General features: G+C 39.3%; 1 protein-coding gene across 1 annotated transcript in view; it reads left to right on the top strand.

The window, feature by feature from the left end:
• Positions 1-17,697, top strand: part of PARD3B (par-3 family cell polarity regulator beta) — a 542,042-nt gene that overhangs the window by 107,667 nt on the left and 416,678 nt on the right. The window contains exons 3-4 of the mRNA XM_063116135.1: positions 3,361-3,532; positions 16,090-16,199. Coding sequence (XP_062972205.1) covers positions 3,361-3,532; positions 16,090-16,199 — 282 coding nt within the window. The remainder of the gene's footprint in view (positions 1-3,360; positions 3,533-16,089; positions 16,200-17,697) is intronic.

The following is a 17,697-nucleotide window of genomic DNA, read 5'->3' as shown; positions in this document are numbered from 1 at the left end:
AGCCAAGTGTCCCCCATCTTGTAACTGTGCATTTGGTTTCTATTCCCTAAATGTAGAACTTGGCATTTATCCCTATTAAATTTCATTCTGTTGTTTTCAGCCCAGCACTCCAGCCTATCAAGATCACTTTGAAGTTTGTTTCTGTCTTCCAGGGTATTAGCTATCCCACCCAATTTGGTGTCATCTGCAAATTTGATCAGCGTTCCCTGCACCTCCTCGTCCAAATCATTAATAAAAATGTTGAAGAGCACTGGGCCCAGGACTGAGCCCTGCGGCACCCCACTCGTTGCCTCTCCCCAGTTTGAGAAGGTTCCATTGATAAGTACTCTTTGAGTCCGATTCTGTAGCCAACTGTGGATCCACCTAATAGTTGTTCCATCTAGCCCACTTTTAGCTAGTTTGTTAATCAGAATGTCATGTGGTCATTATAACCCAAATATAATTTTCACCATATTAGACCTAAAGCTATTTCTCTTGCTATACTTTGCTCTAGGACCAGTTTATACATTCAGCAGACCCAAGGAGCAGAGCTTTTCCTGGGATGCATCACAGTTGCATTTGCATTCCTTATTGTCAGGACTCAGACAAGCACATGTTCTGGCAAACTGACACAGGACACCCAAATCAGTGAGACTTCTCTGTTATTTTATTTATTTATTACATTTTTATACCGCCCAATAGCCGAAGCTGTCTGGGTGGTTCAGGAAATTTCATGGCAAAAGCTTAATGGTTACACATTTCAGACATCATATAGCTGGTGGTCAGTAGCTATAGGTGCTAAGAAATTCTAAAACAGTCAAAAGCAAATCACTACTACTGTGATGAAATCCCGATCAACGTGGTTTCTTCATTGCCATCTCCACAGTTCTGAAAACAAGGGAAGGTCAATCCATTCATGGGTTCCAAACCTGGACGAGGGAGGGGAATGATTGCTGACACAAAGGAGGGAAGAGGATATTCACTGCATATAGGAAAAATAACATGCCAAGATATGTTATCTGTCATGAGTTAGATTTTTATGTCCATGGAGGAATATTCAAACACGAAGCACTCTGTCACCTGCAGCCTAAAGTAGTACAGGCCAAGAAGAGAACTGACACTTAATTCTCTTGAATGTATCAGATGGCCTTCAATTTGGAATAGGAGTGGCAGTAGTGTTGTTGACTATTCAGCGAGAATATTCTGGTGCAAATGATCTGTTGATTCCACATGGAACCTTGTGTCCTTAATGTACACAGGTATATGGAAGACCCAATAATACTAATTCTCCAAGGTTCTGGAACTCCCTTCCCAGGGAGACTAGGTGGCTCCCTCTGTGCTACAATTTCAGAGGCAGGCAATTTTTTTTTTGTTTCAGCTGGATTTTGGAACTATACTGGACCTGTGTTAATGTATTGGATTCCCCCCCCCCCTTTTAACCTGTTACAGATTTTAATTTTTTAACATGTTTTTAATATTACTGTAGGTTTAATTCTATTTTAACTTCTGTAATTTATATTTATATGTTTTATTTGTACATGTTTTAATCTTGTAAACTGCCTTGAGTCCCAGTACTGGGAAAAGGAGGGATATTATTATTGATATTATTATTATTATTATTATTATTATTATTATTGATAATAATAGAAGACTTATATATGTTGATGGATGCCCAAACTGGAAAATTGAATCCCCATATTAGTGTTGAAGTCAAGGTACATGTTCTAAAAAATTGTGCAAAAAGGGGAATAGTACTTGTTAAAAAACATGTTAGTTTCGGTATTTTGTGCCTCCTCCCTCTGCTATAGCCTCTCCTCCATTTTGTTATTTACATTGTCATAGGCCTTAGCCTAGACCTAAGGTTTATCCTGGGATCGTCCCGGGGTTGTCCCTGCCTGCTCCCGGGATATCCTATGTGTCATTTACATGAACAGGGATGACCCTGGGACGATCCCGGGATAAACCTTAGGTCTAGCTAAGGCCGTAGAGAGATTTGTGAAGTGGAGGGTTGTCTTCTGATTGTTGGATTTCTACTGGTTTAATTTGATATACCTCACATAATTTTAGTCTTTTGCCTAAAGTGAGAAAAATGAATACCTGAGGCAAACCTTTTTTAAAAATTCCTTTTTTTAACATATAAGTTACTGTGTAATTTCCAAATACTTCTACAGTCCTTAAGAAACAGTATTTCCCTTAAGTTTTGCATCAAAAACACGATCTAGAGTTTTTGTTCAGATTATTGGCATGCAATAATGCTTTCCATGACTTCTTGCCATTTTTGATTATAATGTAAAAGTGCTAACAAGATCAGATTTTTCAAAATGTAGCCATAGCATCGTGCCACAACTTTAACATATTTATTGAATTATTCAAGTAAGTAGGCGTTATCATAATCATGCGTCCTATTCTTAAAAGTCTCCCTGCACTCTAAGCTGCTGTGCCTCAGACAGACTAACTTAATTGTCCGTACAAATGTCAGCATGGTTATTTCACCTAAAAGCCAGTTTTTCCCCTTCTATTCAGCAGTAATACTCTGTTGCAAATTGTTAGTTAATTTTATATAAATTATTTTCTCTTATCGCCCAAGAGTAAGACTCAAACTGCAGTTGCATGAGTGTACTTGTGACTTCAGGCGAATTGTAAATTATATTTGTGATGCCATCCTGTCTCACAGTGTGGGAAGTCCAATAATGGCTCACTGTATTGACTAAATGGATCCATTGGCATTAGCTTTCCCTTCTATGGATATAGAACAACACATGTATTGGTGTACTGTCATGTGTTTAAAAAATATTGTCTTCTACCTCTCCTACTTGTAGAGTTTTGGAGCACCTGCTGTTTTTAAAAGGTTGATGGAAAACCAATATTCTCTGTCTTCTTCCCTGATTTTCTGCATGAATTTTCTTTAAACTCAAAATATTGACACGTGTTTAAAAATTGATACATTTGTTTGATATTTAAAACGCACTGTTTTGTTTTGTTACAACACATAAAAGGCATATTCCTCGGTCCAGTTCTTTCACATTGCTGTTTTATACATTTTTGTTGTGATTGTTGTTTCTTACTTCAGCTTGATGAACGCTGATCTCTTCAGCTTTTTTTTTGCTTTGATATTTTGTTTTCTGTATTAAATTTAGTTTCATTTACATTGCCTCCTTTGGTCTATTCCTTTTGTGCACATGAATGCTTTGGACATTCTTCCGTCTTTGCTTTAGGCATTTTCCTGCCTCTTTTTAAAATTTTGCTTTCTGGATCCACACAACATGCACCAACTACGGCACACAGTTAATTTGATCTGAGCCATCGTTTGGTTTTTATGTGTTCATGAAGGGATCCTATCCTTGTTATAAAAATTTGATAAAGTACTCTTTCATTTTACAGCTGATTGCTGTGTATGATGAACAAGATTCACTCCCCAAGTCTGATGACACCAATGGTAGTTTGACGGGTGGAAACAGCCCAGATGCTTTTGAGACTGATGTAGCTGCCCAGCTGGCTGCATTTCAGCCAATAAGAGGAGAGATTGAAGTGACGCCTTCTGCTCTAAAACTAGGTATGTGGTCATGGTTTTACATCTTTTAATTATTTATTACCTTGGGTGAGAGAGGTATGTGCTGTTGCTGCAATTTCCTTGAGATGTTTCCCATCTTCAGGGCTTGTGTCTGGTGAGAAAATATGCTTGAAGGATTGCCTCTTCCTAAATGGTGTCAGCTTTGCTGACTTCTAGGCATCAAGCAAAAACTTTCTTATGTACCCAGACATTTTAAAGCATTTTTACTATCTTAAGGTTGTTGTTGTTTTTACATTTTCTGACTTTCAATTGCACTTTTATCTCTTGGTTGTTCTATACGGATTTATTGTTTTATTGTTTTACTTTTTTGTAAAGTACCTTGAAATCATTGATAAAAGACGATAGATACATTTTAAAGTAAACTAAATAAATAATTGAAGATCTTTAGCATGTATAAATTGTGCCAATTAAGCACATGTTTATTGTAACAAAAAAGTCTAACATTTTTAATATAGTTTATCTTATTTTGCACAATTTATTGTCCTTTTTCTGTTTTGTTAGTCAAGGGGGTTTGCAAGGCACCAAAGCTTCTCAAATTTCAGGAAAACACTCACAAGCATATCTGTTTCCAAAAGATCTAGAAATGTTAATAAAAAGAAGAAAAGAAAAGAAAGCTGGCATTATTAAGAAGATGAGTTATGTGACCATTAAATTTATTATTTATTAATTAATGCATTTCTATCCCGCCTTTTTTCCTCCAAGAAATCCAAGGCGGCATACATAATCCTCCTCCTCTTCATTTTACCCTTACAACAACAACCCTGTGAGGTAGGTTAGACTGAGAGTCTGTGACTGGCCCAAAGTCACCCAATGAGCTTCCACGGCTGAGTGGGGACTAGAACCTGGATGTCCCGACTCCCAGGCTTACACTCTAGCCAGTACACCACACTGGCTCTCATTACCAGATTCTGTGGATATTTTGCACTTCCGCAGTATTGCAGCATATAGAATCATAGAATAGCAGAGTTGAAAGGGGTCTACAAGGGCATCGAGTCCAACCCCCGGCTCAATGCAGGAATCCACCCTAAAGCATCCCTGACAGATGGTTGTCCAGCTGCCTCTTGAAGGCCTCTAGTGTGGGAGAGCCCACAACCTCCCTAGGTCACTGATTCCATTATCGTACTGCTCTAACAGTCAGGAAGTTTTTCCTGATGTCCAGCTGGAATCTGGCTTCCTTTAACTTTAGCCCGTTATTCCATGTCCTGCACTCTGGGAGGATCGAGAAGAGATCCTGGCCCTCCTCTGTGTGACCACCTTTTAAGTATTTGAAGAGTGCTATCATGTCTCCCCTCAATCTTCTCTTCTCCAGGCTAAACATTCCCAGTTCTTTCAGTCTCTCTTCATAGGGCTTTCTTTCCAGACCCCTGATCATCCTAGAGCTCTGATCATGTTCTCTATTTATAATCAGTCATGAGTTTTTTGAAACCACTTTTTATATTGGATGTTAATGGCGTGAAGAAAACATAATATGCAGTGCTGGAGCACTTACTGGCTAGTAAAAGTCAAGTTGATAAAGGAACAAGAAATGTCTGCTAAAACTTTAGAACCCCCAAAGCCCTCAAAACAAATAAAGAGATTTAACCTTAGAAAGCGATAACTTAGTACTTGTTCTCATATTTCAGTATATTTCAATATGGGGTGAAATCATTGTGAAGACAAAAGGGACATTTGTAGCATTGTTCAATGTGAGAGAGGTCTTAACGCACATAAACCCCTCCCACCTCACCACACGACCCCCAGTTGTACTTTATGCTTGGAGGGGCTGAGCAATAAATTAATCATTTTTTTACCATTCATCACTGCCTATTATGTTTATTTCAGTCTGTTTCCTTTGTCCTTGACTTTTGCATTTGTGTATGTCAGCATAAATACTGTGAGTCAAGGATATAGTTCCAGCCATAAAATATTTGTGGTAGCTTAAGGATGTAGGTGCTCTATGAATTGCCACAGAAGTTTATTGGCTGTTAAGATGGTAAGTGGAAAGAAATTATTAGGAAAGCTTATTAATAAAATAATATACATTACTGTTTCACTTGTTCATTGGCCTAGTAATCCTTAGGTTATTTTTAACAAATAATCTTTAAAATGCTTAGTAATAGAAAACTGTAGAACTTGGGGAAATCAACGTGGCATTGAAGAAGCTTGAATTATTATTTGGTAGGAAGTCATAGCCAATGTAATTAAAATCATAATCATAAAGTGGAACTTTAAAATGTGTGCCTTTGCTCTGTTCTCTCTTTCCACACTTCACTATTGCTGAGCATTTCCTTAAAACATGCTGCATACACACACATTCTACATAATACTATCAAACGACTTTATTCAGTTGTTTCCTCTGCCTCCTTCTTGTGGCCCACTTTCTCCTGGCGGCTAACTGGAGACCGAACATAACCTTGTTCTGAGCATTCTTGTACCTACTTACCCAAAGACATGGTTGGGGAACAGGTTTGTGTCACATAGCCCTGCCCCCAAAGTTATGCAGAAAACATTGTCCTGCTGTGCCTGTCTGGGCCTCTCCTTTGCAGATGTCCATGCTATATGTGCAGATGCCAGGGAGGCAAGCTGACATGACATTAAAGGAGGAGCTATGCTGTACGATTTCTAAAACTGTGCTTGATTTAAGACACCTCTTTACTATTTTCTTTTTAAATTCCTGTTTTGAAGGTGAGTGAAGAATGCATGTTAATCTCACAGTCTGTACAGCAACTGTACATCAGTTCATTGGTTTCTGTTCACCATTCTGCTGCTAACATCATCTTCTTGGCTCGCCGCTCTGACCATGTTACTCCACTTCTGAAATCTCTTCATTGGCTTCCAATTCACCTCAGAATCCAATATAAACTTCTCCTGTTGACCTACAAAGCTTTTCACAGTCTAGCTCCTTCCTATCTTTCCTCTCTCATCTCACACTATTACCCCGCTCGTGCTCTTCGCTCCTCTAATGCCATGTTTCTCACCTGCCCAAGGGTCTCTACTTCCCTTGCTTGGCTTCGTCCATTTTCTTCCGCTGCCCCTTACGCCTGGAACGCTCTTCCAGAACATTTGCGAACTACAAGTTCAATCGCAGTTTTTAAAGCTCAGCTAAAAACTTTTCTTTTTTCTAAAGCTTTTAAAACTTGATTTTGATCTGACTTTTATACTGTTAGTTTTACTCTACCCTGTGCCTGTTTGGTGCATTCTCTTCCCCTTCTTATTGTTTTATTGTGATTTTATTAGAATGTAAGCCTATGCGGCAGGGTTTTGCTATTTTATTGTTTTACTCTGTATAGCACCATGTACACTGATGGTGCTATATAAATAAATAATAATAAATAATAATAATAATAACCACAATAATATCAAATTCAACATATATGGAAGTTGAGCATTGTCAAAAAAAGTTTGATACAGTCATATTTGATTTCAAAAGGGAAACTGCTCAAAAATGAGGGGATTATTTAGAATCCAATAACACCATGTCTCTTACCTGCCCTAGAGTTTCCACTTCTCTCGTTCGTCTTCGCCCGTTCTCACTCACTGCCCCCTATGCCTGGAATTCTCTTCTAGTGTATTTGCGGACCACCACGTCAATTTCAGTTTTTAAATCTCGCTTGAAAATGTTACTTTTCTCGAAAGCTTTTCAATCACAGCGTGGTCATAGTAGTCTATATTTTAATTTTAATGCCCCCTACCCCGGTTAGTTTTTCCCCTCCCTCCCCTGTCTGTTACCGTGATTTTAGATTGTAAGCCATATGGCAGGTTGTCTTGTTTTGTTCTGTACAGCGCCATGAAAATTGATGGTGCTTTATAAATAAATGTTAATAATAATAATAATAATAATAATAATAATAATAATAATAATAGAAGGAAATTGAAAGGGGCCAATCTCCAAGACGCTTGGAAGCCTATTTAAAACTACAATAGTAGACGCCCAGCTAGAATGTATATCACAGATCAATGCGCCATCAAGTCCAAGAGGATGTCAACTTGATTAATGAGCAGAATCAAGAAAGTTATAAAAAGGCAAGAAGGCTTCTCTGAGAAAATGGAAGTCTTGCCCAAATGAGAAGAGAAAGGAGCACTAACTCTGCCAAAACAAATATAAGTTGACCATTAGGAAAATGAGAAAAGAACTTGAGGGACATACTGCTAAATAACCTGCCTGCATACTAAGGTGATCAGGTGATGCTCCTCTCAAAAACCCAACCCAAACAGAGGTGAGGTTTGTTTCAACAATGGAATGGCTTTTCTTGGCAGTAGTACTTCAGCTGTGGAATAACCACCTCAGGGAGGTACACCTGGTGCCCACTTTGCTGCCTTTTAGGTTTCAGGCAAAACCTGTCTAAAGTAGTTTAAAGACTCTGACTTTCAGTTACACTTTTTATCTGCTGTTGTTCTGAACTTACTTATTGTTTTAATTTTTGTGAAACACCCTAAAAAAATAAAAAGGGTGGTATGTTTTAAAAAAAAAGTCTTTTAAAAACAGTTGTACCGATCTAGCCAATATTAAGCAGTTTTCAGTCCCAGTTCTCTCAGTGGAAGCGTTCTCCAGTTACTCAGTACCTTCTACTGAGAAGGTACTGAGTAAAGTGCTCTCTTGTGGACCTCCTCCAGCTTTACCTCACAGCAGCACCTGACAGCTGGGTTCAGGTGCCACTATTTAAATTTTGCACAGTGCTCCGGATGTAGTGTCACTCCAAGGCATTGTGGGAAAATAAAATGGCAGCTATTGGTCCCAAACACTTCGCAAAGCACAGGGCAAGCATTTGCCATGGATCCTGCTACTGCCAAAGGATGCCATTTTAGGAGGCCAGGCCTGCAGAAATTAAGCATGTTCTCAACGCTGTCCCACCGATGGGACTTATGAATAGTCAATATTATTAATAGTAATAGTTTTATTTAGATACCGCCCATCCTCCTAAAGGGGGATCAGGGCAGCAAGAAGAAGGAACGGAACCTCTCGTGCAAGCACTGAGTCATTACTGACTCTTGGAGGGACACCAGCTTTCGCTGACATTTTCTTGGCAGGCCTTATAGTGGGGTGGTTTGCCATTGCCTTCCCTGGCTGTTATTACCTTTCCCCCAGCTAACTGGGCACTCATTTTACCGACCTCGGGAGGATGGAAGGCTGAGTCGACCCGAGCCGGCTGCTTTCGCTGACGTTTTCTTGGCAGACTTTGTAGCGGGGTGGTTTGCTATTGCCTTCCCCAGTCGTGGCTACCTTTCCCCCAGCTAGCTGGGTACTCATTTTACCAACCTCGGAAGGATGGAAGGCTGAGTCGACCTGAGCCAGCTGCCTGAGAACCAGCTTCCACTGGGATTGAACTCAGGCCGTGGGGAGAGTTCAGCTGCAGTAACTGCCGCTTACCACTCTGCGACACACAAGACAATAGCGTGCACACAATTGGGAAACCCAGTTGGACAGTATCCCCAGATGCGTATTCACATGAATATAACCATGGCATGGGATCCATTACGATAACACTGATGAACTCATAAACATGTTTGCCATGTCAAGTGCAGAATTGTCCTAAGATAAAAGCTCCCAATATACATAAGAACACCTTGAATACATGGATGCAAAATCTCTAGACATAGTGTTTAAAAGTTACCATGGAAGAAACACAGCAATGATCAACATGTAGATTTTATATTCTGAACATGCTTTCTTTCCTCTATACCTTGTCTCATATCTTTTCTAATTAAAACCGCCTTCCAACACTTTGTTTTTCAAAAATTTCCTAAGCAGGGTCAGCTCACCCATAATTTAGCAAGTCAGATTGTATTCCAGTCATGCAGAAATAGGACAGGACATTTTCATTTGCATTATGGATTTAAACTGTTGTTATGGAGGGCAGAAAGGAGTTGCAGGGATGTAAACAATAGCAGAATATTTATTAACACTGTGATACAGAAGGCAGAAACCAAGCAGTTTGATTTTTAGAATCCAAGATAGGCTTTGTAGTGCATCTTCAAAGGACCAAACAAACAAAAGTATTTTCCTGAGTGTGCAGGAAAAAACTCTTTAAGTTAGCAGTCATGAGTCCAGCTGTATATACAAACTACTGGGTTTCTAATAGTCTTTTCTTTTTTTATATAGTTCCATAAACTTTGGTAACAGAAGCAACCAGCGGTTCCCAACTTTTTTGGCACCAGGGATCGGTTTCGTGGAAGACCATTTTTCCACAGAACGGGGGTGGGTAGGTTTTTCCACGCCCCCACCCACTCCAGCGTCCAGGACGCTGGGGCAGGTGGGCGGCTTTGGAATGGCACGCCCGGAAGTCGCTCTCCCAGAGTGATTTCCGGCCGGGCGCGCCGTTCTGAAGCAGCTGCCCCACCCCAGCATCCTGGCTTCACTTCAGCTGGGCAGGTGAGATGGCGCCCTGTGCCCAGGTACACTGGGGTGGGTGGATGAAAGCAGCTCACCTGCATGCCCAGTTCCTAACGCTGGGATTGGGGACTCCTGCTTTAAACAACAGGAAATAGACAATAGGAGTAAATAGGCAATTCTCACAATGGAGTAAGTAAAAAGTGGGATTCCCCTAAGGATCAGCATCGAAACCGGTGCTAATTCACTTGTTCATTTCCTTACTCAGTTTAAAAAATGTGAATAGGAAAATGCTATTTGCTAGGCCAACATTAGTTGCTTCTGTAACCAGCTACCAGGTCATAAAAGAACTCGTCTTCTTATCTCATGACTGCCTTTGATGAAGGACTTTTTGAAAAGTTTTTTTTGGAAGTCCAAGTATTTATTTATTTATTACATTTTATACCACCCAATAGCCGAAGCTCTCAATCAGACCATCCCTATCAACATGCTTTTTGACATTCTCAAAGAAACGGCAAAAGATTGGTGAGGCAGGACTTCCCTTTGCACAATCCATGCTGATTTTTCTTAAGCAAATCTTTATGTTCTGTTATCAGCCTTCCCCAAACTAGAGCCCTCTGAATATTTTGAACTACAATTCCCAGCATTCCTAACCATTGGCTATGCTGGCTGGGATTCTTAAAAGTTGAAGTCCAAAACCTTTGTAGGGCACCATGTTGGGGAAGGCTGTTATAGGTTTAATAATTCTATCTTTTAATAATACTTCCCAATAATTAACCGGCCTGTAATTACCTGGATCGCCTCTGGATCCCATTTTAAAAACCATTGTTACACTAGCTGCTTTCCAATCCTCTATAATAGAGGCCAATTAGACTTGCACGTTATTGTTAAAAAAATCAGCAATTTCACATTTCAGTTCTTTTCTTAAAGAACTCTTGGGAGGCTGCTATATGGACCTGGTGACTTGTTCATTTTTAATTTTAATAAAGCCCAACTGGAACTTTATCTCTTTTCATCTTTATTTGACTCAGTTCTTCTGATACTTTTCCTGAAAAAATCAGCCGAGGCACAGGTATCTTACCATCTTCTGTAGTGAAGACAGACACAATGGGCCTGTTTGCACAATCACGGCTTGTAACAATATAATATTGTTTGCACAATCACGGCTTGATAAAATCAATGACAGGAAAAATAATGTGTCCAATCTAGCCGATAGATTCATGACAAGATAGAGGTGCTCTGGGTAGATCGTCCTTGAGTCTAGGATTTAGAGACATCGCTTGTACTGGATGGTGTTGAACTCATGACTGCTAACTCAAGGAACTGATCCATAGTTTATGTCCTCATGGACTCAAAACTGTCAGTAGAGGCACAGATGGTCAGGAGTGAGTTATGTCTAGCTCAGACTACTCTGCCAGCTACGGCCACTCCTGGAATAGGTTAGCCTGGCTTCAGTTATCTATGCTCTAATAACCTCACAACTTGTTTACTGTAATGTACTCTATTTAAGACTACCCTTGGAGAGGAAAGATGCAGATAGGGTAAAATGCAGCTGTCCTGTTAAACAGGGCAGCTATGTGGGACCATGTGACTCTGATTCTCAAAGTACTGCACTGGCTGTCGGTGAACTACTGGGCCCAATTCAAAGTGTTGTTACTTGTGTATAAAGCCCTAAACAATTTAGGACCCAAGTTCCTAAAAGAACGCTTCCCCCAGTATTGTTATTATTATTATCATCATCATCATCATCATCATCATCATCATCATCATCATCATCCAGTAGAATTTTAGGATACTTTTAGGATGCTTTTAGGATGTTTTTAACAGTGTATGCTATGTTTTTAATCAGTATTTTATGTGTTTTGTGCTTGCTGTTGTTCCCCGCCTCAATCCAATCGGAGAGGCGGGTAAGAAATATATTATTATTATTATTATTATTATTATTATTATTATTATTATTATTATTATTATTACAACATACCACCCCATAGCCGAAGCTCTCTGGGTGGTTTACAAAAGTTAAAAACAGTGAACCACCCATACTATAAGACTGGCCAGGAAAGCCTTCTTCATGATCTTACCAGTGCGTCCATCTAGTTCTGCATTCTGTTCACACAGTGGCCATCCAGCTACCCATAGGTAACCCACAAGCAGGAAATGATTGGATTTTTAATGGACATTTTTGCAGCTATAACTTATACCTATGTGGTCCTATGGGGCATAGTTCGAATAAAACTTCTAAAAGTTTAAATTGAACAAACTTTTATTTAGAACCACAGTTACACAAAACAATGCAATAATTTGCTGTAGGAAGCTAAATGCAACAGTAATCTCTTTGTTGGCATCAGTTGAACTTCGTTGGCATGACTAGTAAACATCACTATGTGTTAATATTGCTAACAAGGATGTGATAAGGATGCTTGAAAGCAAAAGAGAAAAAGCAGTGTAGTATACAATCAAATCAATAGTTTAGAATTATCACCTTCTAAGACAGAACTTAGGAAATTGGGGTGGGGGAACCAGGTAGCTGCCATGAGCAGAAATGTGATTTTCTGACTAGACAGATTTGAGTAGTATATTTCTGTCAAAGGTATTTAGAGAGATGAAAGAAGTCTACAATACTGAGCACTTTAGTGGGGAGGCAAAGGCTAGAAATGGCAGAAACTAGAGAAAAGTGCTAGGTGGTGGGACAGATATGAACTAGATGTCTGGTATTAACACCAGTGATGACATGTTTGCTTTGGAAGAGGTTGGAAAAGAATTGTCAATGTCACTAGGTTTGTTTATTTGTTTCCTTGGGAGATATGTCAAATGGAGAACTTTTATTTTTGAAAACCATTATGTGAAAAGTTCAAATAGTGAACACCATTGAGAACAATATAGTTTAAAAGTGCAGAAAAGGGTGACTAAAATGATCAAGGGGCTGGAGCATCTCCCTTATGAGGGAAGGTTACAACACCTGGGATTGTTTAGCTTGGAAAAAAGGAGGCCATGATAGAGGTGTACAAAATTATACATGGTGTGGAGAAGGTGGTTAGGGAGACATTTTTCTCCCTCTCTCAAAATACTAGAACCTGGGGTCATCCTATGAAGCTTATTGGTGGGAGATTCAGGACAAATAAAAGGAAATACGTCTTCACACAGTGCGTAGTTAAACTATGGAATTCACCACTGCAAGATGAACCTATGACTACAAATTTGGATGGCTTTAAAAGGTGAGACACATTCCTGCAGGAGAAGGATATTGGTTCTGATGGCTATGTGCTATCTCCAGTATCAGAGGCAGTATGCCTATATACACCAGTTGCTGTAGAACATGGGTAGGAGGGTGCTGTTGCACTCAGGTCATGCTTGTGGGTTTTCCATCGACAGCTGGTTGGCCACTGTGTGAACAAAATGCTGGACTAGATGGACACTTTGTCTGATCCAACATGATCCTTATGTTCTTAAAATCCCATTAAAATACACATTAAAATACATTAACAGTTAGGTTTGGCTCAATATCTTGCAAGGCACATTTCTATTTTCAGAATAATGCCGCTTAAATTGGTGGATAAGTTTTCAGAGCATTTTGTTTGATTTGAGAGATTTTAAACTTATTGCTACTTGATCCTAAGACAGGAAGGTAAACCCTTCCCAAGAATAAGTCTAGTAGTTCCAGCTGGTCTAGTTGCCCTTATGCTTGATCATACACAGTGGATCGCATATTTGCTGCATAATGCAAGTTGATGTAAAGGCTTGTGAATAATTAAAGCCCAAGCCAAGAAAAAAAAATCAAAATGAATTGAAAACAGGCTTTATTCTCCAATGTAAAAGAAGTTTGTCAGGTTGTGCTACCAGGCATGTTATGAGTACAGCTGCCATCAGGAGCAATTCCTCCCTTGAAAAAGAAAGCTGAAGTACAAATTCTGTGTTGCATGTTTGGGTCTCTGGCTGACTTTTTTAAATGGAATAACTAGTGTGGAAGGATCTCAAAGGGGCAGGAGGTGTATCTGTAAACTGATTCCTGTTCAATTCAGGAGAAAATAATAAATCATAATAGTTTTACGCCAAAAATCCTCAGTTTTTCTGGTAATACAGCCAACCAATGGAATATCCTGGGTTGGATCCAGGATCTGCCTTCCGTGAGGGAAGAAAGAGCTCTGCTGAATCAGGTGAGGCTGTGCAGGTCCTGGACCGGTGCCTAGACTGAGCAATGGGCTGGATTAGGGCCAGTAAACTGAAACTGAATCCTGGCAAGACAAGAGTCCTGTGGGTGAGTGGTTCCCGAGTCTGGGGGATAGGCTTATTGCCTGTTCTGGATGGAGTTGCACTCCCTCTGGAAGATCAGGTTCATAGTTTGGGGGTACTCTTTGATCCATCTCTGTCACTGGAGGCTCAAGTGGCTATGGCGACTCAGAGTTCCTTTTACCAGCTTCGCCTGGTTCACCAGCTACAGCCTCTCCTGGATAGGGATAGCTTGGCCACGGTGGTTCAGGCATTAGCGCCAACTTTGTATTCCTTCCAATGTCTCCTGAAAACATCATTGTTCCAGGAAGTCCTTAATGATTAGCCGTGGTTTTATTTGCATTTTGTTTCTTTTAAAAATGTCCTTTTAATGTGTTTTTATTCTATTTTTATTCTTTTATTCTATTTGTCCACCACTCCAAAATTCTTGAATGGGGAGCAGTATATAAATTTTGTAAATAAATAAATAAATAAATAAATAAAATACTCGTGGAAGGTCCATCTTCCTGATTTTTGAGTATCTTCCTTCTCTCCCGCATCACAGTTCACCCCATTGAGCAAGGTCTCCTGATTACCTGTGTAGGGGGGCTGAATAAAAGGGTGGTGAAGTCTACTTTAGTCACCACAGTTGAGCCAGGATAATTTATTTATTTATTTATTTATTACATTTCTATACCGCCCAATAGCCGGAGCTCTCTGGGCGGTTCACAAAAAACCGCTCAGATAAGTTTTCAGATTATACCATTAAAGGGAATATGTACTTGGTTAACCTGTTACTGGCTTGCAAATGACAAAGGATAAAGTTAGGACGAATTTCTTTTGCCATAATTGAGCGTAACGGAGGACATTCACTATTGATAAGAGTGTGAAATAAACTTCAACTTAGACTGGATTAAGGAATGATCCCACATTTTGATCAGAGATTCCATCTGAATGAATTTTGCCATTCTTTCTGTCTTTCCCAAATGCAAGTATATATTTTAGTTATATATTGAACTATGAATTTTGTAGGCATTTAGATAAAATTTGAACACCTCTGTAATGTCATCTTGTTTCAAGTTGTTTGCAAACAATAGGAAATCCTTTTGGGCCAATTAGTCTTCATTCTTGGCCCTGCTCCAAGGATAAATTAGTCTGAAAACAGTTGAAGGAAAACATCTCTTGCATTTCATTTTAAAAAAATAACTCACATTTACCACATTTGATAGAAGAAAGACTTGTTTTAAAATGTTGCAAGACTTCAGCTGACACAGCATGGTGGCTGCTTTTCTGGGTTATCTGAAGTTTTTGACTGGTCTTGAAAATTTGATTTGATTTATTACATTTATATACCTCCCCATAGCTGAAGCTCTCTGGACGGTTTACAAAAGTTAAAAACAGTGAACATTAAAAAGTATACAAAATTTAAAACCATCAAAAACATAAACAATATAAAAACAATGCTATCCATTTAAAAAACAACAGTTACTCTACATGACTGTTGTAAACCGCCCAGAGAGCTTCGGCTATGGGCAGTATATAAATGTAATAAATAAATAAATAAATAAATATGAATAACATGTAGAGTACATTGGCAATGATAAAAGTATGAATGAATTTGATGACCTGTTGGAGGCATAAATCAGTAGCCAGGCCAACTGCAAGCACAAACCTGTTTATCTGCTGATAGTAATTCAGGAATTGTTTGGGGATCCCTAAAAATTGCTGATTTTCTGAAACTCATTGACATGAGTTAAGCTGCATCACTCTGTGATGTTTTAGAATTCCAGACAGATTAGTTTGCCTTTTCGGTATTCTTGTATACTGGAAAAATGAGGTAAAGGCTTATTATTTTCCAAAAGTGTCTTACTTCTTGTTCTGCTAAGAGAGTTTAGCTCTTAGGATGCTATCTAGTCAATCTTTTTTTTTAATGCTATTCTGGACTTGTTAGAACATGTGCATGGAAAATTTATTTAAGCAAATTCCCTAGTGCCATATTTCTATCCTTCATTGTTTTTGTTTTTAGGGACCCCGCTTTTGGTAAGAAGGAGCAGTGATCCGGCAGTTGGCCCACCCAATGACTTCCCTGCAGGTGCTTCACATGCCACTGACCATGTTCTGAAGACTTCTGTGTCTGTAAGTATCTTATGATTCTGAACTCTGATATTGCTGTCCCCAGCAATAATAGGCTGCTTAGAAATTATGGATTGCATGCAGTAGTTGCATGAGTGAAGGGCTGCTCAGACAATCAATCTTGCTCTTGTTCTTCTTCCGCCTCCAGCCCCCTCTACCTTCCAGAAACCTTGCCCAGGAGCGAAGGGGCCCTTCCTCATTAGTGGGGCTTATGTTGTACTGAGCTGAAGTGGGATGTGGGAAATCACCTGAAATCACGCAGAGGAATCTTGGTGCAAGATCCTTCTGATTTTCAGGTGTTTCCCCCTCCCACTGTATCTCCACATGACATAGCTCCCACTGTTCAGGAAGACTTCACCTCCTCCACCCACAACAAGCACAATTGCCACATAACTGGGGAGTGCTCCTCTTTGTTTCATGCTTATAGCTAGACCCATGGGTCTGATGACCTACAATGCAGTTCTGCTGCTGAAGCTGAGCATGTCTGCCCTGGTAGTTTGTCTCAGTAGGAAACAACCACAGAAACATATTTAAGCCACCCTGAGCTCCTTAGAGAGCGGGGTATAACCATAATAATAACATTATAAAATGAGATGCTTACTTATTCCATTAAATTTGCAGCAAATGATTTTGTTTTGTTTATATGTAACCTTCTCAAGGTGTCAATCAGTCCTTATTGTCACATTTGATCTTTGGTAGTAGCAGAGACATGACAGATGATTGCAAGGAGAGCATAGGGTTTCTGACTAATTCATTCTGCTATTTACAACTTCTATGGGTTTTGCTGGCCCAGATAGTCAAGGTTCTCCCACTACCACTGTTAGTGAGAATTTTTCTGCACAAAGTTATTAAATGTTGGGGTGGATATTTGTGGAAAATTCTGTAGCATATTTAATTTAATTTAATTTAATTTAATTTAATTTGACTGTGCCTTATCTTTACAAAACTATGGATTCTGAAGAAGAGTAGGCCTGCTTTTCCAGTGAAATGGAAGTATTACCTAATGTTGTTACAGCTCTATTTCTACAAACAAATATAGACAGGAATCAAATAATTATTATTATTATTATTATTATTATTATTATTATTATTATTATTATTTACATAGCACCATCAATGTACATGGTGCTGTACAGAGTAAAACAGTAATAGTTCACAATGAAATCATTAACATTCATCTTAGACATTAAGTTTGGCTAGAAATGGAAGTCATTAATGTTGCACTGTTAGGCTGCACTACCAGGAAGATGGCTTAAAGGTGGTACAGGAAAAGCTTAGATTTGGTTCAAAGGGGAAGGTAAATTACAAGCTGAGGATTTTCCCATTTCAGGGGAGAAAGACAGGACACCAACTTAGGTGGGAGACTGAGCCTTTCACCTTTTACAAGCTGTCCAGCCCAGCTGGCTTCAGAATTATATACAGAACAGGCATTTCATATTTCTATCACAGCTGTCCATTAAGCTCTTCTTTTTTGTATATTTTGAGCAAGTGACCAGAAATG

This window comes from Elgaria multicarinata, chromosome 2 (assembly GCF_023053635.1).
Source record: "Elgaria multicarinata webbii isolate HBS135686 ecotype San Diego chromosome 2, rElgMul1.1.pri, whole genome shotgun sequence".
NCBI lineage: Eukaryota > Metazoa > Chordata > Lepidosauria > Squamata > Anguidae > Elgaria > Elgaria multicarinata.
Note: the sequence above shows the minus strand (reverse complement) of the source record. Positions and strands in the feature narration are given on the sequence as shown.